The 22,889-nt window shown below is 53.4% G+C and overlaps 10 protein-coding genes across 10 annotated transcripts; 2 read left to right on the forward strand and 8 right to left on the reverse strand.

The window, feature by feature from the left end:
* Positions 1-446: 446 nt before the first annotated feature.
* Positions 447-1,320, reverse strand: INS49_014174 (uncharacterized protein; the record flags this gene model as incomplete). Its single annotated transcript, XM_043174865.1, has 2 exons — positions 447-454; positions 618-1,320. 2 exons carry the CDS (start codon positions 1,318-1,320, stop codon positions 447-449), a joined length of 711 nt encoding a protein of 236 aa, XP_043021810.1.
* Positions 1,321-1,820: 500 nt separating this feature from the next.
* Positions 1,821-2,153, reverse strand: INS49_014175 (uncharacterized protein; the record flags this gene model as incomplete). The annotated part of the gene is made up of 1 exon (XM_043174866.1): positions 1,821-2,153. The coding sequence occupies one exon, from the start codon at positions 2,151-2,153 to the stop codon at positions 1,821-1,823; it is 333 nt and encodes a 110-aa protein (XP_043021811.1).
* Positions 2,154-4,919: 2,766 nt separating this feature from the next.
* On the reverse strand, positions 4,920-6,686 carry INS49_014176 (uncharacterized protein; the record flags this gene model as incomplete). Its single annotated transcript, XM_043174867.1, has 1 exon — positions 4,920-6,686. The coding sequence occupies one exon, from the start codon at positions 6,684-6,686 to the stop codon at positions 4,920-4,922; it is 1,767 nt and encodes a 588-aa protein (XP_043021812.1).
* Positions 6,687-7,649: 963 nt separating this feature from the next.
* Positions 7,650-9,151, reverse strand: INS49_014177 (uncharacterized protein; the record flags this gene model as incomplete). Its single annotated transcript, XM_043174868.1, has 2 exons — positions 7,650-8,358; positions 9,069-9,151. The coding sequence occupies 2 exons, from the start codon at positions 9,149-9,151 to the stop codon at positions 7,650-7,652; spliced, it is 792 nt and encodes a 263-aa protein (XP_043021813.1).
* Positions 9,152-9,417: 266 nt separating this feature from the next.
* On the forward strand, positions 9,418-9,861 carry INS49_014178 (uncharacterized protein; the record flags this gene model as incomplete). The annotated part of the gene is made up of 1 exon (XM_043174869.1): positions 9,418-9,861. One exon carries the CDS (start codon positions 9,418-9,420, stop codon positions 9,859-9,861), a length of 444 nt encoding a protein of 147 aa, XP_043021814.1.
* Positions 9,862-10,154: 293 nt separating this feature from the next.
* Positions 10,155-11,131, reverse strand: INS49_014179 (uncharacterized protein; the record flags this gene model as incomplete). The annotated part of the gene is made up of 3 exons (XM_043174870.1): positions 10,155-10,430; positions 10,480-10,611; positions 10,688-11,131. The coding sequence occupies 3 exons, from the start codon at positions 11,129-11,131 to the stop codon at positions 10,155-10,157; spliced, it is 852 nt and encodes a 283-aa protein (XP_043021815.1).
* Positions 11,132-12,908: 1,777 nt separating this feature from the next.
* On the forward strand, positions 12,909-13,255 carry INS49_014180 (uncharacterized protein; the record flags this gene model as incomplete). The annotated part of the gene is made up of 3 exons (XM_043174871.1): positions 12,909-13,028; positions 13,083-13,133; positions 13,184-13,255. The coding sequence occupies 3 exons, from the start codon at positions 12,909-12,911 to the stop codon at positions 13,253-13,255; spliced, it is 243 nt and encodes an 80-aa protein (XP_043021816.1).
* A 267-nt stretch (positions 13,256-13,522) lies between these two features.
* Positions 13,523-14,796, reverse strand: INS49_014181 (uncharacterized protein; the record flags this gene model as incomplete). Its single annotated transcript, XM_043174872.1, has 3 exons — positions 13,523-13,643; positions 13,865-14,646; positions 14,710-14,796. The coding sequence occupies 3 exons, from the start codon at positions 14,794-14,796 to the stop codon at positions 13,523-13,525; spliced, it is 990 nt and encodes a 329-aa protein (XP_043021817.1).
* A 3,173-nt stretch (positions 14,797-17,969) lies between these two features.
* On the reverse strand, positions 17,970-19,220 carry INS49_014182 (uncharacterized protein; the record flags this gene model as incomplete). Its single annotated transcript, XM_043174873.1, has 2 exons — positions 17,970-18,629; positions 18,921-19,220. The coding sequence occupies 2 exons, from the start codon at positions 19,218-19,220 to the stop codon at positions 17,970-17,972; spliced, it is 960 nt and encodes a 319-aa protein (XP_043021818.1).
* A 1,236-nt stretch (positions 19,221-20,456) lies between these two features.
* On the reverse strand, positions 20,457-22,362 carry INS49_014183 (uncharacterized protein; the record flags this gene model as incomplete). Its single annotated transcript, XM_043174874.1, has 4 exons — positions 20,457-20,536; positions 20,595-20,711; positions 20,760-20,879; positions 21,138-22,362. The coding sequence occupies 4 exons, from the start codon at positions 22,360-22,362 to the stop codon at positions 20,457-20,459; spliced, it is 1,542 nt and encodes a 513-aa protein (XP_043021819.1).
* Positions 22,363-22,889: the final 527 nt, after the last annotated feature.

Below are 22,889 nucleotides of genomic sequence, written 5' to 3' on the forward strand. Positions count from 1 at the left end.
CGCCAGATTCAGAGACTACATGAGCATTTCCCATATATACAGCATACGAGACAGAAATATAAAACGAATGCCCATTGGGTACACTGTCGGAGTTGACAGTGATATGGCGTGGATTGCATTGGCAAGATGCCATCAAGCTACACGCGTCACAGTGGTGGTCTGCCCACTGGCAAGACAACATGTGCTCAAACCACTTCGGATTGCGAGGTCTCGAGGGACAACACATGCGCCAAGTCACCAAGTCTCAGTCACGAAGCCTCAAATACAGGTCAAGGCACTAGTTGTGAAGTCAAAGCTCTCAAGCGTGTATTACTAGCCCTCGGGCCAAATTTGAAAAAGCCAACGCTGGCTGAATTGTTCGAAAAAATGTACATCCCTGGGTTTCGACGAGGCCACCGTCCACTCCAATGTCGAAGGAGAAACTAATACCCCTCATCACCCATCTCTCAAAATCCTTCGTGGCACTTCTTAGCCACTCATCAATTCCAACTTGAAATATCACCCACACGAAAAGAAATCAGCGCACCTCCAAAGTCGAGAAGAAAAAGAAAGAAAGACAACGGCCACCCCCCTCATCTCCTGAGCACTCAGCCCTTTACAATGTACAACGAGACCACTGGCCTTCCGCCCGGCAGTCCGTTCCGCTTTTGGGTCCCAGCCGACCTCCTTGATCGTCTTCGCCATGTCCTCCTTGTTGTCGCCGCGAAACATCAGGCCCTTGTACCAACGGCCGTTGCCTCCCTGGTGGCACTCGAAGACCTTGTTCAACTCAGGCTCCGGGTTGCATGCCCCAAAGCCCATGAGCAGCTGACCAAGAGTGGTGTTGCAGGGTACGTGGCATGAGTGGAAAGGGATGGTGACGTTGGGAGGGACCTGCCATGGTGCCACCTCACCGGTCGTGAGCACATGGACCTTGGTGTGCTCCGGAGGGAAGAAGTAGTTGTATCCCGGCTCGCATCCCACGCCGCCGGTAGAGTTAGTCATGTTGACCGCCGGGATCGATGTGTTGATCACCGGGTTCCCGGCTGGGAGCTGGCCAGTGCTGGCGAATTGGGTCGGGTTTGCCGTGCTGGTGGTGTACCCACCGTGGCCTGGCATACCATAACCACCTTGACCCGGCATGAAGTATGGGCGGCCATAGTTATTGTAATAGTATTGCTGCTGTTGATACAGAGCAGGGTAGTATGCAGCAGGCTGTGGAGGGTATGCGTGCCCGAAGCCGTAGCCGTAGCCGGCGCCGCATGGCTGTCGGCTGGTAGGAGGTGCGAGGCCATGGTCGGGGCCGAAGGCTGTGTTGCGACCAACACCGAAGAAAGACATGGTGTTACTGGTCGAGAGGTGCTATAGTGGATTGGTTAAGATCCACACACAGTGAAGAGAGAAATATAAATAATTGAAGTTCAGAAAAACATACCTTGAAGATCTATTGATGGTAAGTAAGAGGCAGTGGAGCAGCTTGGTAGGAAGACCAACGACCGTGATGCCCGACGATGGAGTACCCAGGGTTGGATGGTACTTGAAATTGGCGGTGAGGGTATCCGACTGGAGGCGAGAATATTGAGCGGTATGGGAATTGATGAAACGGTGCAAAGGATGGCAGAGCAGCAGTGTTGTGTGTGAGGTGATGGATTGGTTGCTGAAGGTTGAAGTGTGAAGGAGAGTTGTGTCCAAGACTGGACGGAGTGTCTGCAAATTGAATGTTAATTAAGTCTGAAGGGAAGAGGAGAGTTGGACGGCTCGAAGGCCGTCGTTGAATATTAAAACTAAGAGTGAAGCGAGGTCTGACTGTCTGGGACTCCCAGTCACAGGGGGCTGGACGATCATGCCGGGTGCACCAGGGGGGACTCACGAGTGACTAAGGTCCGTCGAGGCACTTCACCGGGATCTTGGCTGTTCTGGGGACCCCGGCCGGACTGATCCAGATAGGTGAATTGGCCTACGAGGATCTCGGTCTGCCAGAGGCGTCGGTTGTCGCTGTCGTAGAAAGCGGCGGCGATGAACAGAGCCCAAGAGCCGGTTTCTAGATCCTCGTCGAAGTGCTGTCCGATGATGAGCCGCACGGCCGGGTGAGGCAAGGGTCCGAAATAGCTGGATTGTGTTGATGGGGCAGGTCTGCGGTCCGAGGGTGGTGTACGGTTGACACCCTGAGACATGAACGTGCCTCGTGCTGGCCAAGGTAGATTGGCCGTGTCTGACGATTCTGGACCGTCTTGATGTTGCTTACCGGTGACTGACTGCTCATGCGTCTCCCGATAGGACTGAATCGGCAAGATGGGCTGTTTTCCAGTAGCCTGGGTCGGAATCAGAAGTAGGTCCACAGAGCATCGAGTTAGACAGTCCGTATAGTGTGGCGCTGGAGCTAGATTGTCTGCAGATGGAATAGTTACGAGTTCCACTGCTGTTAGGGAGGTGGAAGAATGGAAGACTGGTGAGGGTAGGGCAAGATTGGTCTGAGTTGAGTTGTAGGAATGGAAGAGTCTGGGGGAGAGCAAGACAGAAGCGGTTTTGAGTGTGACGGTATCAGTCCTGTCTTGCGGTCGAAGTGGTCGGTGATGGGGGCAGTCACTGTCGACAGACAGTCATAGAGTCTCCTTGTCCGAGAGGCATGAGCTCAAGACGGTCTGCACAGGGAGAGCCAAACAGAGTCCGTCTTGCATCTGATGAATCTTGCCAAGGGGCAGACAGGCTGGCTCCCAGTGAGTCGGATGCTCTGTCGCCGATTCACCAAGCCCCCGTTCACTCGATCAGCATCTTGTGACCAACTGTGTCTGACACCCGGGCTCTCCTGGAAACAAACGCCGTGTCTTCGCACCATCGAGCCAGTCTTATCTCCAGACACACCCACTCCCCCATGCCCTTCTCCTGCATTGACAATTCTGCCGTCCATTGGTCGTCGATGAGCCGCCAATTCAGAAAACTGCTGTGTTAACCATCCAGAGTACCTCGGGTATGTCTTCCATGTCAAGAGACCAAAGTTTTGTGCATATATCCCAAGGTTGCCAAAGTTGTCCCTCCACTCGATGTTCCATGGTTGACGAGAGGATCTGTCCAAGGGGCGGATGGCATCTGGGACTACTCAGGTAGGATATCGGATGTGGTCCAGCAGGGCAGCAAGACACGGTGCAGCCGACCCTTTCCTGTCGCCATCCAAGCCCAACAGCAGAAGTCATGACAGGAACCCATTGCTGACATGCTATCTGTGCAGGCTTCTAACGATCCGCATCCCAATGCCTGGTCTGTCGACATGAGCGGCTCGATGAACATTCGACACGCTAGCAGCAGGCAGCCCCAATGCTGGTTGTCGGCCAGAGGAGCAACATTTCTCATCCTCATAGAGGTGTCCAGATGATGTTATGGCCTGGTCATTCGACCGAGGTTCTCACCATCCGAAGGTGCTCGGAAATATCCCCGGGGTCTGCAATGCGGCTGATGTCTGGTCCGGCTGCTGGACGAAGCGATATGGATGAATTATTTATACCCAATCCGGAGCCACCAGTTTGGTCATGTCCAGTGCTCTTGGAGGCTTTGCTTGCTGGGGATGACTGTCTCCGGCCATGAGACAGATGACCAAGTGGAAAGCAAAGTTCTCCTTTGCGAAGCGCAAAACAGGACCTGGCAGTAACGCTGTTGCTTTTTGCCAGGACGCTTGTGTCTACCTATTGAATCATCAGAAGCTTGACGGAACCAGTCAGACAGTGATGTTTTGACGATGGCGGGTGTCTGCTCAGCCTTTACGATCTCGGGGAAGTGCCCACGGGAGCAAGTGCGGACAAAAGATGGCTCATCAGGGTTTGGCCAGGTGTCTCCCAGCCCCGCTTCGTCCATACTTTGCAGGGCTGGCTCGTTGGCAGGCCGAGACGGTGTTTCGTGGTCACGTTCTCGATGCGTTATCCAGTGGCAGAGGTTTCAAGTTTACCGAAGGTGGGGAGAAACATGGCACCTATCTCAGGACCAGGAACGCTCTCCTGTATGAGTTAGATGCAGGGAGAAGGAAGGTGCTCGCGGCAATGGACTGAAGCGCACTGCCTTCAGTCTCCACCGGCGCAGAGAAGTTGCGGCTTATCGCAGTGGCTTATCGACTGATCAAAGCAGCTCCTTGGCAAAGATCGTTGGCATTGCTGATGATTCCTTGGTTCCGGTTGAGCTCGAGTCGCAAGAACCTCTCTCGAAAGATGAAACACCTTCTTGAGTCGCTCGCGGAGCAGGTTTTGCAAGCCCGGAATGGGACGAAAGTTGGCGTCTTCAGACCTGTCGTCGGTTGGAAGCTTGGAATCGAGAAGAGAATGGCCGAAGTATCTGTTCCCGACTGTGCTAGCCAGGGAATTGGAAACGTCGGGGAATTGCAATGGGAGGTGAAAGGTTGTTTCTTGGTATGGCGTGCTTGATGTGGCCAGGGAAAACATCCGCAGCAAACTCGTACTGTGCTGGCATTCAAATCCAACTGGGAAAAGGGGGAAAGAGGTACAGAGCTTGAGTCCGACCGCAGTTGAGCACAGATGGGCCCGGAGACAATCGGGAGTACTGGGGCACGGCACGAAATTATACAGGTTAATCACGTTCACATTGGTTTTGTGGTTGCTGTTGAAAAGTGAGCTGTGACGTCCCTTGTTAGGCGTCGCAGGTCAAGCAAAAGCAACTCCAACACAAAACAGACCGGACGAAAAATACTGCGCCGATTCTTGATCAATTAGCAATTACATCTGCCCTACAGACTCTTCAATCCGTGTACGATCACACAAAAGCGCACAATGGGTATATCAACCACCAGTTCCAGGTTACTTCCCAAGTCTTATCAAAATGCTCTCGAGTGACACAACACTAACAAGATGTCCCTCACAGCAAAGCCAACGACGAGGAGCACCTTTCCACAGACACACAACCGAACCACAACGCAGGCGACGAGGACCACCAGACCCACATCAGCTCCCCAGCCCATCACGCCCAGCCACAAACAAGTTATACCGTTCGCGCGTGCGCCTCCGCGCCGCCTTGCCGAACAGCGCCATGGGCAGGCTGGTCGCCAGCGCCGCAAAAGCCAGCACCCCCGCGGCAATAAACGTGTTCTCAACACCGCTGGCGTCCATCCATGGGCTGGTGACGAAGCTGAAGATACACCCGATGGTATTGTTGATGACAGCGACACCCACCATACCTTCCAAAACCATCTCCGGGTACGCGTCCACAAGGTACGCCATAGACAGGTCACCCGCGCAGCCATACCCAAACCCGATGAACCCTAGCCCGACGTAGGGGACGGGCCAGTCCCAGCCGCGCCCCGAGCCGATACCGAAGAGAAACATGCCTGTGGGGAAGACGACAGTCGGCAGAATCATAAGCCAAAGGCGACACTCGGCCTCCATGATCCCGCCGCGCCGCCGCGTCAGCCACAGCGTGAACCAGTCGCTGCCCCAGCCGGCGATGAAGCACCCGATCACCGCGCCTATCACGGTCGGGATGTTCATGTTGCCCACCTCGCCGTCGGTGTAGTACCACGGCGCCTCGTACCACGTGTCCTGCTCGACCGTCAGGTAGAAGGTGAGCCACGCGCTCTGCGCGCCCCACTGCAGGCCCGCGTACCACACCGCCGGAAACGTGAACACCTTGAGCGTGTGGAACAGCCGCTTGAAGTACTGCTTGAACCCCGTGCCGCGGAGGTTGCGCGCCGGCGTGATGACCCGGATCCGCTGCCAGTACGGCTTCTGGGCCTCGGGCTCGGCGAACCGTGAGCCCGACCTCTCGAGGTCGCCGCCGCCCGCGAGTGGCGTTGCCGTTCCCGAGACCCCGCCCGCCGCGGCATCGGACTTCTTTTCAACGGCGCCAGCTACCTCATCCGTGGCGCGACCGACTCGCTCCGTGATGTTGAGGCCGTGCATCGTCGTGTAACCCGCGCGGTCGAAGCCCGTCTCCTCCAGGCCGAAGAACAGCAGCAGGAACGTGCCGCCCGAGAAGGCAGCACCCATGTACCCCACCCAACGAAAGCCGAGGGTCTCGGAGATATAGCTCGCGATCAGAGAACCCATGTAGGTTCCCACGCTGGTGGCCAGGACATACACGCCAATAGCCGCGCCGGCCTGGTGCTCGAACCACAAGTCCATAAGGCTCAGCTGCACGACGGCCTCGGCGACGGCCTCAGATGCGCCCACAAACAGCTGGCTCCAGATGGTGTCGTCAGCACTCTTGGCGGCGCCGAACCAAACGCTACCGATGAGTCCAAGGATCATGGAGACGAGGTACAGCAGCCTCCGGCCGTAGAGATGTACGGCGGGAGAGGATAGCAGCGCCCAGTAGCCGATTCCTATGAAGAGTACGCCGGCGCCCGTATTGAAGTACGAATAGTCGATGCCCAGCTCCTCGTTGAAGCCTTCAGAGGCGGAGCCTGCATCATTGGACGTGGCGGCCGTCAGAGCGGTGATGAAGCACACGAGTGCTGTGTGCCAGATCTTGCGCGCCATACTCCATTGCAGAGGATCGTTAGGCGAGTCGGTGGGCTGCGGGACCAGGACAATGTCGCCGTGTTTATTGAGCGAGGAGGCATCGCCGCCCAGCGACAGGAGGGTGTGGCCCTCACTGTCGAAGAGGCGGCGCGTGCCGGGGATGTCCTCTAGCTCATCTTGGGTAAGAGAAGGACGTATGATTTCGAGCCCGCCATTGGACTGATCATGAGTGAGTTCGGGGGCAACTGCCATCGACTTGCGAAGTGGATTCGGGGGCGGGTAAGCCAAGGCGACAAGACGCGCGACACACGATGATCCTGCAGTCGGCTGGTGGGTGTGGACTTTGTTCCTCCTGTTCCTCGTCTTTCTGACAGACACGATGCTTCCCGCACCGGTTGGCCTCAGCACATCGTAAAAGTATGTATCACACGTAAGAACAGACAAGAAGCAAGAAGATGTGACTCCTGAGGCACTTTATTTGAGGTTTGGGGCCAAGACAGAATTTTAGCAAGGCCGATGGATCGACCGATGCGTGCCCAAGCGGGTAATCCCTTATCTGCCCAAAGATAAGCGATGGATGGGGCCGCGACCGTGTGGCGACGAGGTCGACGGCGCGAACCGGTTTTTGCATCGGGCATGCCGACTGCCGGCCAAATCCTGCCTCCAAGGTTCCAGGTTTGGGGTTAATGTTGGCCCTCGAGCTGACGGAAATTGGCCTGCGTCTCCGAAATGGGGACTCAATCAGGGCGTGAAGCCGTGATGCGACGATGATGCAACTTCTCCGAATGTCAGCGATGGAAAAACGGCTCTGGCTCTGGAGTGTTTTGTAAACAATACCATGACACCACAACCCATCCTTCGGATGGCCATCCTGGTACATGCAGTGGTACTCCGGAAAGCTTGCACTTCTGGCATCCAAGGCCAAAAGCTGTTCGCAGAGCGTGGCATGATTTGCCTAGTGTCAACCGGTGCATCCCTGTCGACATGTTGTAACGCACCGTCGCGTAAATTCGCTCCATCGTGCCACTCATCCAAAGGGACATTGCTCACCACTGTCGAAAGTAGCTGTCGCCAGCGACTGCTTTCGAGAGGTGAAAATGGCCGCCTTGCCATTGCAGTTTCGTCGCGTAGAAGTATGCTGAAAGCGTACGAACGAATCCGCCGCGATCGTGGGAAATAACATGCCACGCAGATGACGTCTCGGTCGCGACTGGATCAGTCCTCGACATCCCCGACCATCCGCAGCCCACCCTTCAAGCCCGTGCCCCTCCTTGACTCGTCAGCCTGTCTGGTAAACTTCCTCTTAGCTTCAGTTTCGACGATCAGCTTCTTAAGGTAGACCTCGGCCTCGACTGTGGCGCTGTAGGCAATAGCAGTCCACGACCATATGTTCTTCCGCTCGGCGTCGGCACCTGCCGCCAGCAGCGTCCTCAGCACGAGCATGTGGCCGTTGCTGCTCGCAAAGTGCAGGGCGGTGTTGCCTTCTGCGTCGGCGTTGCGGACAGCCTGCTCGGGCCCGCACGGCACGTAGGTCAGCAGGATCTGCAGGACGGTGTCGTGCCCGCCGCGGGCAGCCTCCATGATGGCGTCGCGGCCCCGGATATCGCGGCGCAGGATGATTGGCGGGTCCCGCTCGCTGAGGAAGTGGACGATCTCGGTGTGGCCGGCCCCGGCGGCCAGCATCAGGGCGGTCTGGTAGTCGTCGTTGAGGGAGGGGCAGTCGGCCTCGCAGCCGAGCGAGAGGAGCAGCTTGACGATGGGAAGGTGGCCCAGCGAGGCGGCGAGGTGCAGGTTCGAGTTGGACAGGCCGCCCTGGGACGTGTCTGGGTTGTGGAGGAGCTTCGGGTGCGAGTGCAGGATTCGCTTGACGAGGAGGGCGTCGTTGGCGTGGATGGCCCGCCGCAGACGGGACGAGGCGTCGATCCTGGGAGAGGGGAGCACATCGGGTCAGCTTGTGGGTTGCTTGGATCCGAGACACCGGCCTTGTGGCTGGACTGACTTACATGGCGGCGGATGAGGGAGAGCGAGCACAATGGAGGGAGCAACAAAACAGACTTCCAGAGTTGGTTAAAGGCGTACACGGATCAGTGGGTAGTCTAATGAGTGATTCATGGAGATCTCTCCCAAGCTGAGAGAGCTGGAGGCAGGACTAGCAAACAGGCAAGAGCGGAAGCTAGTCCTGCCATGACGCGAGCTTCCCGCTTGGCTGGCCGGGTTCAGGGTTCAGCAGGCGGGAAGTCGCGGGGGAGGGGCTCCCCAAGTGTGGAGCTGCAGCAGCTTGCCTGTGGGTGCGGATGATCTGCATGTGCCCACACTTTCGACCTCACCCTTCAGAGTCACCTCATGGCCCATGCCCTTCCTACTTTCCTCACACCTTCACGTCCCACCCGCAACACTTTCCGTGGCAAGTTTAGCCATGCAAATATGGACTGAGTATCTCCCGCAGGAGAAGGTCCCGGACTGAGCGGCGCTCGTCTCATTCCAGCCCTGCCAGTTCCCGAAGGAGAGACAACCAGATAGATGTTGTCTCGTCGCCTCTCTCTGCTACCAAGCGCTGGGCAACGGACTGGGGACAATCCAAGCGCACAGAATTCGATCGGGTGCATCGCATCAGGTCTTCTACAGCAAACAGACACATAGATTTCCAAGTCATCCGTCTTGCATGCCATCAGTCCCGGGCTCATGATTTGGTGTTGGTGGTGGTAGGCCTCCCGCATGTCGGGGAGGCTTCGACGCCTGTTGGGTATTGGCGCAGGCAGACCAGGTGAAGACTATCGGCCGTTTGATGCGGCGCAAGCGTTTCACGATAGCTATTTAATCCTCCGATCTCCACCTCGATTACTGTCTATAGTCGTCCTGTTCTCTTGTCATAGATCACTATCCCAGGAGACACATCCTCGAGCAACAGAGTCTTGAAGATAGTGTGACGTGAACAAAGCTGTTGACCGTTGTTCCACATAAGATTTGGCTACAATTCAGAGCCATGCACGTCAAAGGCGAACCAAATTCCCAAGCCTCGTGCTCCTCCCCGCCCTCGTCCTCGTCCCCTATCTTCCTCCTCACACTCCCAGAGTACGAGATCCAAATCCATCCCCGCCAGCCGACATGCCATACCTGCAAAGAAGTCGCCATCCGATTGGTGACCAGCTCGCTGAACAGCAACAACGCCGGCCGACCCTACTACATCTGCCCCTCGTGCCCGTGGGAGGACCGATGGGTGTGCTGGGCGGATACCAAGGGCATGGCCGCGTGGAACCCGCCTTGCGACTGTGAGCAGCCCTCCAGGCTGGACATAATTGGCCAGACCAAGGGGGAGAAGGCTGGAAGGGCATTTTGGACGTGTGTGACGGGGAGGTGCGGATACTACTCGGAGAACGAGGATGGCACGCCCGGGGTGAGTTTCGACGGGGGCTTCTATCCATACTAGTAGCTGTTGGTACCGGTATTGTCAACATCGGAAAGGAGATACCATTGAGCATTCATTTACAAGACTCGTATACAATGGCGAAAAAAAGTAACCCTCGGAGACATGCTCGAGTCTGTTAAGTTGGTAATGCTCACAGTTTGTCATGAGGCTGTGAAAAAGCTGTCACAATCTTGGGTTAAGTGAAGGAAAAACCTGACAATGTGTCCAATAGCAACATCCGACTCTTCCTGGGGCAGATTAACGACACCAGATATACCTACGTAGCTTCCGCCTAGAGGAAAGTCATCGTTCTATTACACCGAGCCCTTCTCGGGGTCTTTTGTGTCAATAGAAGATGAAGAGGTCCGCCAACTCAGCCTCGGGAATAGACTTATCTCCCTATCCTTGTCCAGGTCTTCCTGGACGCTTTTCCTTGCGTCTTCTAATTGGATCGTCGACCAATATCTGAACCAAAACACGGTCCCTGATGTCAGCAGGAACGTGAGCCCTGCATAGAGAGCAAGCCACGGAGAGATCTTCTGAGCACTGCCGTCTGGTATCCAGCTGAAGAAAGTCATGGAAAAGAAAGTCTGACCCTGAATCAGCCATGAATCAGGGGTTCGGTGGCGTGTCACTTACCGCGAGGAATGTGCCAGGCAGGAAGATCATGCCCAATAGTGAGATTTGCTTCATCTGACTGCCGTCCATCCTCGTCGCCGTAGCAATACTGAAATTAACTTGCGCATCACGCCTTGTATAGTAGTTCCACTCCTTGCAACTCGTCAGGGCTGGTTGATCAGGCAGTGGAAGCGGGCAGGTTTGGGTGGGGGGGGGGCAAGTTTCGTACCATCTGAGTTGCCAGTGTCATGCTGCCAAGAAGACCCTCGCAACTACGGATTTTGCTTCGAAACTCGGCCATCATCTCCTTCAGTCTGGCATCGATATATACGTCAGGCCTTTGACCTGTCCTTCGACGGTCCTCTGAGTCCTCATCGGGCTTTGGAAGGGATGTCGGCATCGCATGAAGATGTTCCCTCATAGAACCGAGCTCCGTATGCAGACTCTCGAGCCCATTCTTGAGGGAACTCATCGAACGCCACAGGTCTATGGCTTCGCAGTCCCTCTGCGTCATGGGCTGTTTTCCTTGGCCTCTCTCTCCCTGGTCCTCTGCTTCTTTCTTGGTATCTTTCTTGACTCTGTTCTCGAGCTCGAGAATTCTTGCCTCAAGCTTAGTGGACTTCTCATCTACTGCGTTGAAGAGACGTTTTCGCTCGTGCTCTGCGAATACCATTGGTAATAACAAAGGGTGAAGTGCAGACCCTTGGCACCTTTCCAGCCAAAGTTTTGTGTCCCCCATGACCTTGTCTGTACACCCATACATGACTCCAAATGTGACGGGCGTATCGGTGAAATAAGTCGAGGACAGTACGATGTCATCGTCTCGTTTGAGGGAATTTGTATCTGACTTGCAGTGATAGACTGTTTCCCACTCGTCAGCTCTTCAAACCTCATGATATAACCAGAAAGTACCTAAGGAAGCGGACAACAAATTCAGTGTCCGGTGCGGGCCAGAAGTGAGCGACGTACCCGTCGAGCGGCCAAAGGCATCTGGACCATCCCATGTCACCGACCTGCAGCTGAACACAGCAGTAGACTTTCTAGCAAGTATCAATGCAAGTGTTCTGTGTTGACACAGATCCTTGCAAAACCCACGGAAGTCTTCCTGCTTGTAAGCCAGGAGCGTCTTCTCCACACATCCGTCAATTGTATCTTGACCTTCTACCCGCTTGTGAATTGCTAGCAACAAGGTGGGGCGATGTGGCCCTTCTGAAGATGGCCGGCACTATCTTGCTTGTGTAAGTCTATCAACACAGGTTGAAAATATAAACACGAACAGCTTACACTTTTAATCCAGGCTCCATACTCAGATACTGAGGTGATTTCCTTATGCTGGAAATCCGCACTGCCCTGTAGAGACGGGTGTGTGAGCACTCTAGGCGGCCTTTTTCAATAGACATGCAATCATGACGAACATTTTCCTTCCCCTCAATCTTGATAGCGAGGACTTTGAAGGGTTGACTGGGTTGAAAGGCGAAACAGCTCCTGTCTCTCCTTTTGAAATCTGTGGTTGATATCAGCCACTCCATCGCCGGTAGGACACTTATCACCCAGATAATTGCATCAACGAAAACAACAAAAGCAGCTATAAAAGTAATCAGGCAAATGAATGCGAAGTGGATGCATGGGGTGTTATCTCAGTAAAACCAAGGGCACTGCTTGGCTGTTGCGGTCCAGTCCGAGGCGCTGACCGGTTTGCTCGGCAGAGGACGGTCACATTTGGTGCCCAACAAGGAAATCCCGTGCCAGAGCCTCATTCAAGTGAATGGAGAGCTGTTCGACCTCTGAGGGGAGGCCACGTTGTCATGTGGCATACCACAATAGCACAATCGGGCGCAGATATCCAGCCATGCCTGCGCACTTCCGCGCTGCTGCCGTGCATTGCATTATGCACATTCAAGGTGGGCGAGACCATTCGCAAGGCTAGGCGGATCTGCAAGTAAGCAGTGGCTCATGCAAGCATGACAAGAGTGCATCTGCAGAGCGCTGGCACAGCTCGGGGCTTGTTTGCACACCCTCTTCCATCACACCGCCCGTTTCATGCTCAAAATGGTCCGTCTCGCCACATCGCGGTACCGCACAGGTCAGAAGGATAATTTCAGCTCCAGATGCACACCGAAAAATTTGCACTTCATGTGTGCTGCGATCTGGGACGAAAACAGTACTTCGCACGGTTGAATCGAGGCAGCCCAGCAGCCTTCCTGAGACTGCCTACCGAGTGGGACGTGACTTGCCCCGTCACCGCCCGAGCCATTTTTTCCACTTTGTCTGGGGCTGAGTTTCGTTCAGAACCTCGACACGAGTCGTCCTGAGAAGGCAGGCGCCGTGAACACCCTCATAACATATATATGCCTCAAGGCCCCTTGCGGTCCGTCTATTGAGTGTTAAGTGTTAAGATGCCACTTCTCAAGAAAATACTAGACTACGTTAGTTTTGGAAAGAAAGACAACATGGCCCAACCTGAAGAATTCGAGCCTACGGACATTCTGAAACATCGTTATCAAGACCCTAGCGTTTTGATAACTTACTTGAAGACGCTGGGTTTCACGGATGACAAGATCACGGTAAAGGTATGTGGGTTACTTTCTGCAGGACCTTCAGACTGAGCTGACCTTGGCATGCAGCATCTAAGAGACGGCCAGATCGGGCTGAGACTGCCGCGAAAACTCGAAAAGGTAGGTATTGTCAGGGTCAATTGTAGGGCTTGCGACTAATGTCTAATCAGGAAGAGGTCGAGGGAGCGCTCAATGCTTTTATCCAGGCTGAGAGGGACCGTCAAAACGATGATGAGGATTGAAAGAAATCGTGGCTTTTATCTCATTCCCTACTAGTAGGATGTACCAGATGTTGCTGCTTCTTGGATGGCCTTAGATCAGACTGCGGTTTAGAAGAAAGTTGCCCACGCCTTGCGCGAGAATTGAGTCTTACTATATTCCCAAGCTAAAGCTGTGGTCGGACCCCAGGTTTTCTCTGTTCTGAATTTTGCATGATCTTTATTGTGAGACCAAAAGTACAGGTTCAATTGTGTAGCGTAATGAGTGGACTGCGCATTTAGTTTGAAATGTCACATACCGTCCACAACCATTTTCAGGAAGTTTCGCACTTCAAGAGAGTCCGCCCGTCTTTCGGGATCCACGATCAGCATCTTCTCGCCAATGAACGAGACTACTCGTTTCAATTGATCACTGCACCTGTCATGCTGTTGCAAAGACGTCAGATGCTGAAAGAGTATTAGCTTTGTGCATGGATGGGACTGTGGACACAATGAAAACATGAGCCATGTTTGCTTACAGAAGCAACCGTACTCTTCAACCGTGACGTGATGTTCACATGCGAAGCAGCCCAAAGAGAGTGTGTTGTTTTGGCTCGTCCCGAGGCGACTTTCATCTCGCTGCTGCGTCCCCACTCCAGTCTCTTCAAGATGAATGGCACAGACTCTTGCTTCGTCCTCTTGAAAAACGTATCCTCAATAACCTGTCGAGGGTTCTCGGTAACAGCAACCTCATCTTCTTCGCCCTCCCGGCGGTCATTGAAAGAATCGATACCATCTTGACCAAGTATTGCCCAAGTGACAAAATCCAGGAACAGACACCCTAGGCACCATACATCGTACTTCAGCGTGATAATGTTGCCTGTAGAATGCTCTGGTGGTCGATAAGTCTTCACATGTGCCACCTTGCCTGCCTTCAGATCCACGTTCGGCTTGACGCGCTTGGCCTCTCCGAAGTCTGCAAGCTTCAATACAATTGAAGGTTTGCCAGGTTCAGATTTCGGGAAACAGAGGATGTTCTCAGGTTTGAGATCTGCATGAAGAAGGCCACTTGTTCCTTCAGGGTGATCACCAGGAAGGGTGTGAGTAGCCAGCAATGCTTCGGCGATCCCAAGGCATTCGCCGATCAGCCACTCATCCGAGTACCAATGCGCGACTCTAGCCGGAGCAGGCTGTTCGGGTTGATCGATGCCTTCTGGGATGTACGATTTCCACAGCTTTTCCAGGCTGCCTTCGGTTGCGAGCGGAAAAACAAGATAGAATTTCTCTCGGTAGCTGAAAGCTGTGAGGAGGCGGACGATTCGCTCATGTTTCGGTGCGTCGAGGTTGGCGTCAACTTCGTGGCGGAATCTGTCCTCTGACATCCCAGGAACCAATCTCTGTTCGAAGGTCTTGAGTGCGAAGACATTGTCTTTCTCCTGCGTCCTCCATAGGTTAGAATTCAGTCCCACAGCGCGACTGAGTTCAACAGCGCAGCTCACCAAATCGTGATTCAGATGGTGGATCTCAATCTTCTCCACGTAGGACACCTCGCCGGACACCTCTTCCCCTATTCTTGTTTTCTCCATCCACGGGAGAGAAACTTCCTGCCGAAAAGCAGCAAACCCTCTTTTTTCTGAAGTGACGCCATTAAGGAACGGGGTATACACATGCCATTTGAAATGAGTAAAAAGTTCTCTCTCCTCTGCGCTGAGACCATAATCAAAATCCTCAGCTGAGTTGAGCCGGATAGGTAAGTTCTTGTCACATGTTTGGTGCTCCGCTGGGGGAAGAAATGAAAGGATGAGGTCTTCTCTGCCGCAGAGGAATAATGTGGCGAGAATCATTCGTCGTCCCGTGCAGTGTCCGCATCCACAGGAGCACTCCCCGGGTCCTGGAGAAATGTGCTGTACCACATTCTGCCGGTGACTGACGTCTTCGGTGCATACTCCTGGAATTTTCTGCAAAAGCTGTTCCACAAGCTCAGCACTGATGATGTCAACCAGCTTGGCCCGGGGTATGAACCGATGACGGGAGTCGTTGCAGTCCTTTCTGGATGCTCGCAAGAGTTCTTGTGTGATAAGGGCGCGGATGACCTTTCTTGGAGGTCCGGTATCAAGTGTGTGGGTGGTGTCTTCTGTTCCCCAATGACGTTGCATCTCAGCCTGCATTTACGAACAGGCCAAGGAGCGATAAGAAATGTGTCCGAATACGCGTGGCCAGTCCCGTACCACCATGAATGGCTTAGGCTGATCGCAATCCGAACCCAAAGCCCCTCCTTCGCTAAAGACCCAACTGCGCCAACAGAAGAGGTGGTGGTGGGAGGTGCAGCTGATTGCATGCAGCAAATCAAAGACACGTTGGGGTCGCCTTGCAGCAGCTATCCAAGAAACAACCCCTACATGCAGCGTGGGACGGTGTGGTCGGCCATGCTGGTGTGTTGTGGCAGAGTGCTATCGCCTATTTGTCAGTCCTTGGGTCAAAGGAAATGAAAAGCAAATGTGTATGCTTTGGCCCGCCTGAAGGACCTGTGGGTGGACAATATGCTCACTGTCAGATGCTCATCATAAACAAGGTTTTGGGGACCAATGAAGTGTCTAGTCCACGGTTGTAATGCAGGCGAAAGTGAGAGCCTCTGTGTCTCGCCACGGAAAGAGATGCGTGTGTTTTGAATTGAGCAGGCTGTCGATGTGCACAGTCTTGCCTTTTTAGCTTGCCTACGGAGCTATGCTTACTTGCATACAGTCCCCGAAATGGTGTGCGGCCCCCACTAGATTACCAATAATAATGTTGCCCTCCGCCTGTGGCACTTGAGCCGTTTCTGCACTTTGCTGAGTGAGCCATGCACCCATCCCGAGTCTTCCATCGGGGAACTGACATCCGACTCACACGGCATCTCGAGTGGTCAAATTGTCAATACAATTTCACCAAACATTTCAACAGTCCTTATGTGTTGTATGCGAATCTCGCACGAATTATTCACTCAAACGTACTCGGAGCAGGAGATTATCTACTCTTGTCAACATGTTGTCAGATATGCAGGCCATGCCATGCTCACCAATTTGTTCACTTCTTTTGGCTCAAGCTGCATCAACTTTGCCAAGTTCCGGTATTTTCAACCCCCACGCAAGATAACCAGTCGCATTTGGAGCGAACCATACGGTGGCATCTGCGGTTGGATGGAGACTTTAGCCACAGCCAGCTCGTGCAGTGGAGCACACCGGTTTGATTATGGTCATGCCATTTGTCGATTTTGAAAGCCGAAGTATTCATTTCGGAGGTGGGGAAATAGCGACAAGCATGGCGCCGATCGAGGAATTCAATATTGGCGGACCTAGACAGCAGAGCCTCATCCAGTATAACACTGGACAGGCATGTTGGGCGGGGCAGGGTCGGGCCCTCTATCATTGCCCCCAGATCATGTGGTCTCTCGAGCCCACCGAAAGCATTTGACAGACAAAAGAAACATTAAATCATGACCAACGGGTACTGGTGCCTATTGAGTCCCCGGGACTGGTTCAATCCAAGGGCCCCAAGTATCGAAAGTACCTATCAATATTCCTCAAGGCGGTCCAGCTCGGCAACATCCAGCGCTAGTGAAAAGTACGGCCCGCCCCAGGTGATTCGTGGCTCCTGGATCGATGAGGCAAAGTTGAAGGACCTTTTGGAAAAGAAGTATAGGGGTGACTACAAGTTGCGTGTGAGCATCTCCGATGTTCCAACCATTGCTTGAGCTGATCGCTTCAGATGAGGAACAACAAGTATGAGTTATATTCTCCACACGGCTTGACAGATCAAGAGATCAATTACTGTTATTGAGACTTTCTTCCTATGTTCATCTCCTTCATCTCTAGCGTTCTCTCACTTCCCTGTTGGTATCTTCTCCTTGGTAGTACATGGGCTTTGTTTGATCCAGCCTCGACGGCAGGGGAGCCGAAATTCAGCATTGGAGTCTGAGAATAACTTAAGAGGTATTGTGGTTGTTGACAATGGTATTATTGTGTGGAGCTATCTTTGATGGTCTTTCCTTGTATCCTCCTGTCAGGAAACGGAAGTGTATCCCTGTACTTAAGTACTTCAAACTTTCACTATACGAATTCCCAAGTGGTTCACTAAGCCCCTATTATCTGCCCTCTGAGTGCCTTCTTTTGTAATGCACTGGGGGCCTCTGAATGCCCTCTCCTTTGATTAGAGATATAGCGCTCACTCAATTTGAATGGACGTATTTAAGGCCAGCTGCTCTGTGCCTGAACCTTGTCGTGACATGTGTCTAGATATTATTCGTCCTTTTATCATGAGAGAGCTGCCTCCTAGTGGCTCTCAGACAAGAACCTCTCTAAGCCTCTCTCATGCTCCATCCGCCTGACAGCCCTACTACCCAGAAACTTGATCAGCACATCCAAGTGCAGCAGATGCCCTCTCCTCCTGTGGACAAGGGCGGTGAATACCAAGCTGGCACAAGCGACAGCCACAACGGAAATCAGCACAGGCCACTTGAACTGCTCGGGACGAGAGAAAGTGATTGTAGAGGCATATGCAAGAAGCTCAAAAATGTTCTGCCAGGCGGCCTCGACCGAGGAGAACGCCCCGCGAATTTCGGCCTCACGTACTAACGAGACGGTCAATGTTGTCCTTTCCTGCTGTCTCAAGGAGGTAAAGACTCACCTGCTGAACAATAACCTGTACACACAGATCAAAACCTCTCAACCCCACGCGACTGAGTATCGTGCCACCCACGAGCCCACTTGCCGAGACAACAGGCTTATCCACGAAGGCCCAAAAACACTGCAACCCCTGTAACTAGCATGGTCACCTGCCAGCTGCCCAGCCATAAGCCTGCTTCCACGGGTCCAATCTTGCCCATCATCCAGGGTGCCGTCCATGTTGCCAGCACCTCGAAGACCACACTGAGAGTCCTGGCGATACCGACGTCTGTGGTGTTGTAGCCGGCCGAGAGCAAGTATGTGACCATCTGACCGGCGAAATTTAGAACGGTAAGGTAGAGAAGGGCGCCAGCGGTAGAGGGGAGGAATGCGCGATGTTGGAAGTAAAGATTGAAGTCGGCGGCGGACTTCTTTGCGACGGCTAGCACATGTCTCCAGTTGTGCATCAACCGGCTCTCGGAATTTTGGCGCCTCTGAGGTTCTTGCGACGATTCAGCGTTTGAAGTCACTGGCGGTGCTTTCTTTTTCGATTGCTGCAGTTCCGGAACAACGTGGTAAATGCGAGCTATGGCGAAATACTCAACAGGGATGTACAATAAATTCATCGCAAAGTTGACAATGATAGCGGTGTCAGTGGAGATGCCGTCTACCAGAGCGATGAATAAGGGGCCCAAGAGCTTGCAGAGTAGGTCAATACGCCGCATCTGTCCATTTATAACTCTCAGCGCTGCTTCGTCCTTCTTGGCGACGACTACGACCTATAGAATTTCGTCAGCCAAGCACCAGTCTGTCACCCAAGATAGCATACCCAATCTTCCTCTACAGATACCAGGTTCATGATCGAGCAGAGCTTTTCGACGCAAGCCAGGAAGGAAAGAAGTGGAGGATACCAATGTGCCCGCCACGGTCCAGAGACAAGCGCGTGGCGAGGGCGTAGAAAACCACACAGGATGCTGCTACAACCATTCGCTGGAGGACTGGACGACCGAGTTAGAAAGAGAAATACGGTCCAGGGGAGGAGGCCGCGGACCGATTGACACCCTTATTACCTGCAAGCGGTTGCCAGTGTCGATATACTGTCCGACGACGGCGGCGAAGATGATTGCAGCAAGACCCCGGGTCAATGCATACACGGACATAGGCTGCAAAGTCCCAGGGTAGATGGTCGCCAGGTACAGGATAGCGCCGAATTCAAACACACGGGAGCTCCAAGTCGACAGGAAGTGCGATATGTAGAGTCGCCGGGCGATTCTGGCGGGCACTGCATGCTCCGCGGCCTCCCTTTGTGGAGGAACGGGAGGGTCTGGGAGGAGGGGAGCGCGCTCGTCGGCTTCTGGGTTGTATGACATGGTGTGGAAAGTGATGCCACTAGATGTGATTGTTGTGCAAACAGCAGTGCGGATGAGGAACACGAGGTTGAAAGAAATTCCGGTTGTCAAGAAGCAAAGTCTAGGTTTGACACTCTTCACCGTAGGCTAGGTCTGTACTTGTACTCTAAGCATGTCCCCATCTTAATTAAACCCTCGTTGGATCATATGTCTAGGCAAAGTTTTCAAATGAGTCATTTGGATTTTCTAATACTTAGGCTTCATGGTACAGAGGCTTGAAATGTGCAACAAATTATATGGATTTCAAGAGTAGCCTAAGAAAGAAAGGAAGGAGAGATCTAGAGGGACGTCGTGGGCTGCAAGTGTAGGACAGGCAGGTCTCATTAATAAGCGGGCTTTTGCATGGATTCCCTGCAGGGTCTAACCATCCTGAGAGGGTGCGTGTCGGTGCATGGGTGCAACGGACCTCCGCTTATATAAGCGGAGGCCTGAGTTGCAAATAGGCGATAATGATGAATGAGCCCCATTCAAGATCGCACCTTGGTGGCTGCTCTCCACCGCTCTCCCATCTATAGCTTCGCTCCTGAAATGAGATTTGACCTGTTCATAAAACAACGCAGGCTCTCAACATGCCCTGTGGGAAGCTCTCTATCTGGAACCCCTCGGCATACTTCGAGTTGAGAAGCTCAAGGGTTCCCAACCACCCCGAGCGTTGCCACAAATGGAATCGGCAGCCTCTCAAGACGAGGAGGACTGCGGTGGCCTTCAGGGGATTCACGGCTCTGATGACTTAAAATTAATAAAGCTTCTAGACCGCAAACTCAGTAGAGTTAATCTTCTCAGATGAGCCACAAAAAGTACAAATTATAAGATACGCACAACGGGCTTGGCAGAACAGGAGATCAATTCATGGTTTTGAAATTGTTCCTTCTCTGTGCCTTATTATGGTCCCCTCAGGGCTCTGAAAGTGTGTTGTTATCTCTTCTTTTAATTCAACAAGTCCCTTTCAGTCTATCTATCTTTCTTTTCATCTCTCGTTCCCTTATTTTGCCTTCCGGGACGGCAGTACCTGTTTCCGCCCTCAAGGTCCGAGTCATCCCAGGATTTGTGGGGCTATGGAAATTGATGGTACATATTAATGGGATAGTTTTGGAGGACTCCCCCCAATGTGTTGGCTGGGAGTTTGATATGCTTCACGAAGGTTGACCTATTCGACACGTGGAGCTAGAGTACTCTATGCGCTTTCAACAACACAAGTTAAGCTTGGGTGATGAGGAAGCCTTTGAAGAATGAGTTAAGGGAGCCCAAGTCCTCATCTTGGATGATGGTCGAGATATCTGTGAGGTATGTGAGCACGCTATGAAGACGACAGCAAAGTTTCTAGAACAAACTCACACTGATCAGGACGGACTACAATTACTGTGGCTGATTCGTGATCGACTCCGATTGAATCAAACGCGTGCCCGTGTCCCGAATTATAACTCTCGTCATCCACAAATACCTTGTGCAGGCCTATCCAAGTTAGTAACCAATGTCTCGTAAGTGTGTCCCGTAACTCACTTTGAATTTTGTGTTTCCCTGTAATCGGCTTGAAGGCCTTCGGAATATGTCCCAACTCGATCCCCGTTCTTTTGGTCTTGAGCACGAGGAGACACTCGATGACACTATCCTGGTCTCTGCCTGCGCTTGTGAAAGCATTGACCGTCGACTCAAGTCTTGAAGCAACTCGGTGTAGACGGTCTCTTGTTTCCTGTTGTTGAATATCCCCCGCAAATACCACAATCCTCCAGCGCCGATCTGACCGGAGAACGCTCAAGAGCTGGTGGACCTTCCCATCACTGTACCTGACAACCTGTGCAGTGGGAAATCGCATCCCCACCACTAGCTGAGATTCCCGGTGACTGCATTCTTCGGATGGCCTTGTGATAATCGAGTTACCATATTTGTACGCCTGACCAGCCGTATATCTCCCAGCCTTCACGAACTGATCGCGCACGTAGTCTGCCCCAGTTCCGTTGGCTCCCGACTTGAAGATCTTGCTCCACATGCGATCAAACTCGATCAGCTCTGCCGCCGTCTGTTGGCGCTCCTGGACGTACGTCTTGACAAGTTCCTCAGTCGAATGCCCGGTGAGATAGGACCCTAATTTCCACCCGATATTATATCCATCCTGTAGGCTGACGTTCATTCCCTGGCCTGCCTTTGGGCTGTGTGTGTGGCAGGCATCCCCTGTAAGAAAGACTCGGTATTGCTCGTGGAAATTGTCCGCAAGCCTCTGCCCGATCTGATATGCGGACCACCATGTTGTCTCTGCGATGTCCATTTCATACGGCCTGAATATTAGCTTGACCCGCTGTTGCAGATCTTCCAATGTGACTTTGCTGGCGACTGTATCCGGTGGCAGCTCGATGTAAAACCTGACAAGGGAGTCGCCTTCACGTGGGATTATGATCAGGTTGCCGCTGACGGATTGTATGACGGCTTTCTTGCGGATATCGGGAAACGTCGGGCGGGGGTAGAGGTCCATAACGCCCCAGATGGCGTCGGTAGAATCGCCGAGCATCTTGAAGCCCAGAGCCTTGCGGACAGCGGAGTGCGCCCCGTCGCAGCCCAGGGCATACTTCGCTCGGAACACCTGCTCGACTCCGTTCTTCAGGGCTGTGACCATCACTGGGTATGATTCCGGGTCTTCCGCCGTGTTGCTGTCGACGTGCACCGTCTTCACGTCGTACCCATAGTCGATTTCAGCGCCGCCGCACCGCAGCATCTCCTTCGTGATCATCTCATTGATACGGGCCTGGTTGAGAATCACATGGGGCTGGTGACTCAACCCTGGCTCCGTATCAGGGGCGTAATGAGACCACTTAATGCCCCCCTTTTGGCCGTCGCTCAAATCCGTGCCCTGATCCGGCGCCCAGAATGCCAGCTCGAGCACATGGTAAGACTCCCGGAGGAGCTGGTCCGACAGCCCGAAGCTCTCGAATATCTCGACCGTGCGGCACTGGACTCCATCCGCCTGCCCCTTGGCCAGCGGCCCATCGCGACGCTCGAGGACACGGAAGGCGACACCGTATTTCGCAAGCCACAGGGCTGCTGTCAGTCCGGCGGATCCGGAGCCGCAGATAAGGACGTCAGTGTAGGTGATGTTTGATGAGTCACTCATGTTGGCAGGGTGGTGCTCGACTCGAGAGTGCAAAGATGTGAAATCTGGATTTAATTTCACTCCGCAGCGGGGACAGCAGAATGGTGCACCTTGGTTTTGTCGATTTATCACCCTTTCCTTGAATATCGCCTCTTTTAAACAGACAAACCTGTGAAGCAGATTGTTCGATGGCCCTTCTAAGCGTCACTCGCATCGATCTCGCGATAGCGAGCCGGATATTCAAAAGTCCGGACAACGAGGCTGCGGGGAAGTAGATCTACCTCCGGATGGTCTCGCTGACATGCGCGATCTCCGACATGCGGCCTGCTGCCCAGATGCTAGCGGAGATAGTCGACGTCCCCGCAAGCTGCGGGTCGTCCATTCCTGGGCACTCCGACCGGCAGCGGTGGCAGGTAGTTTGTAGGGGCCATTGATATTGAAGAAGGAAACGCGACGCCCGACGAGCGAGACAGGCGTCAGGAAGCTAGACAATCCGAGGATACCGAGATGTTCCCAAATGACATTGCATCCCCCTTCTTTATGAGGGA

The sequence above is a fragment of the Diaporthe citri genome, assembly GCF_014595645.1.
Source record: "Diaporthe citri strain NFHF-8-4 chromosome Unknown scaffold_7, whole genome shotgun sequence".
Classification (NCBI taxonomy): domain Eukaryota; kingdom Fungi; phylum Ascomycota; class Sordariomycetes; order Diaporthales; family Diaporthaceae; genus Diaporthe; species Diaporthe citri.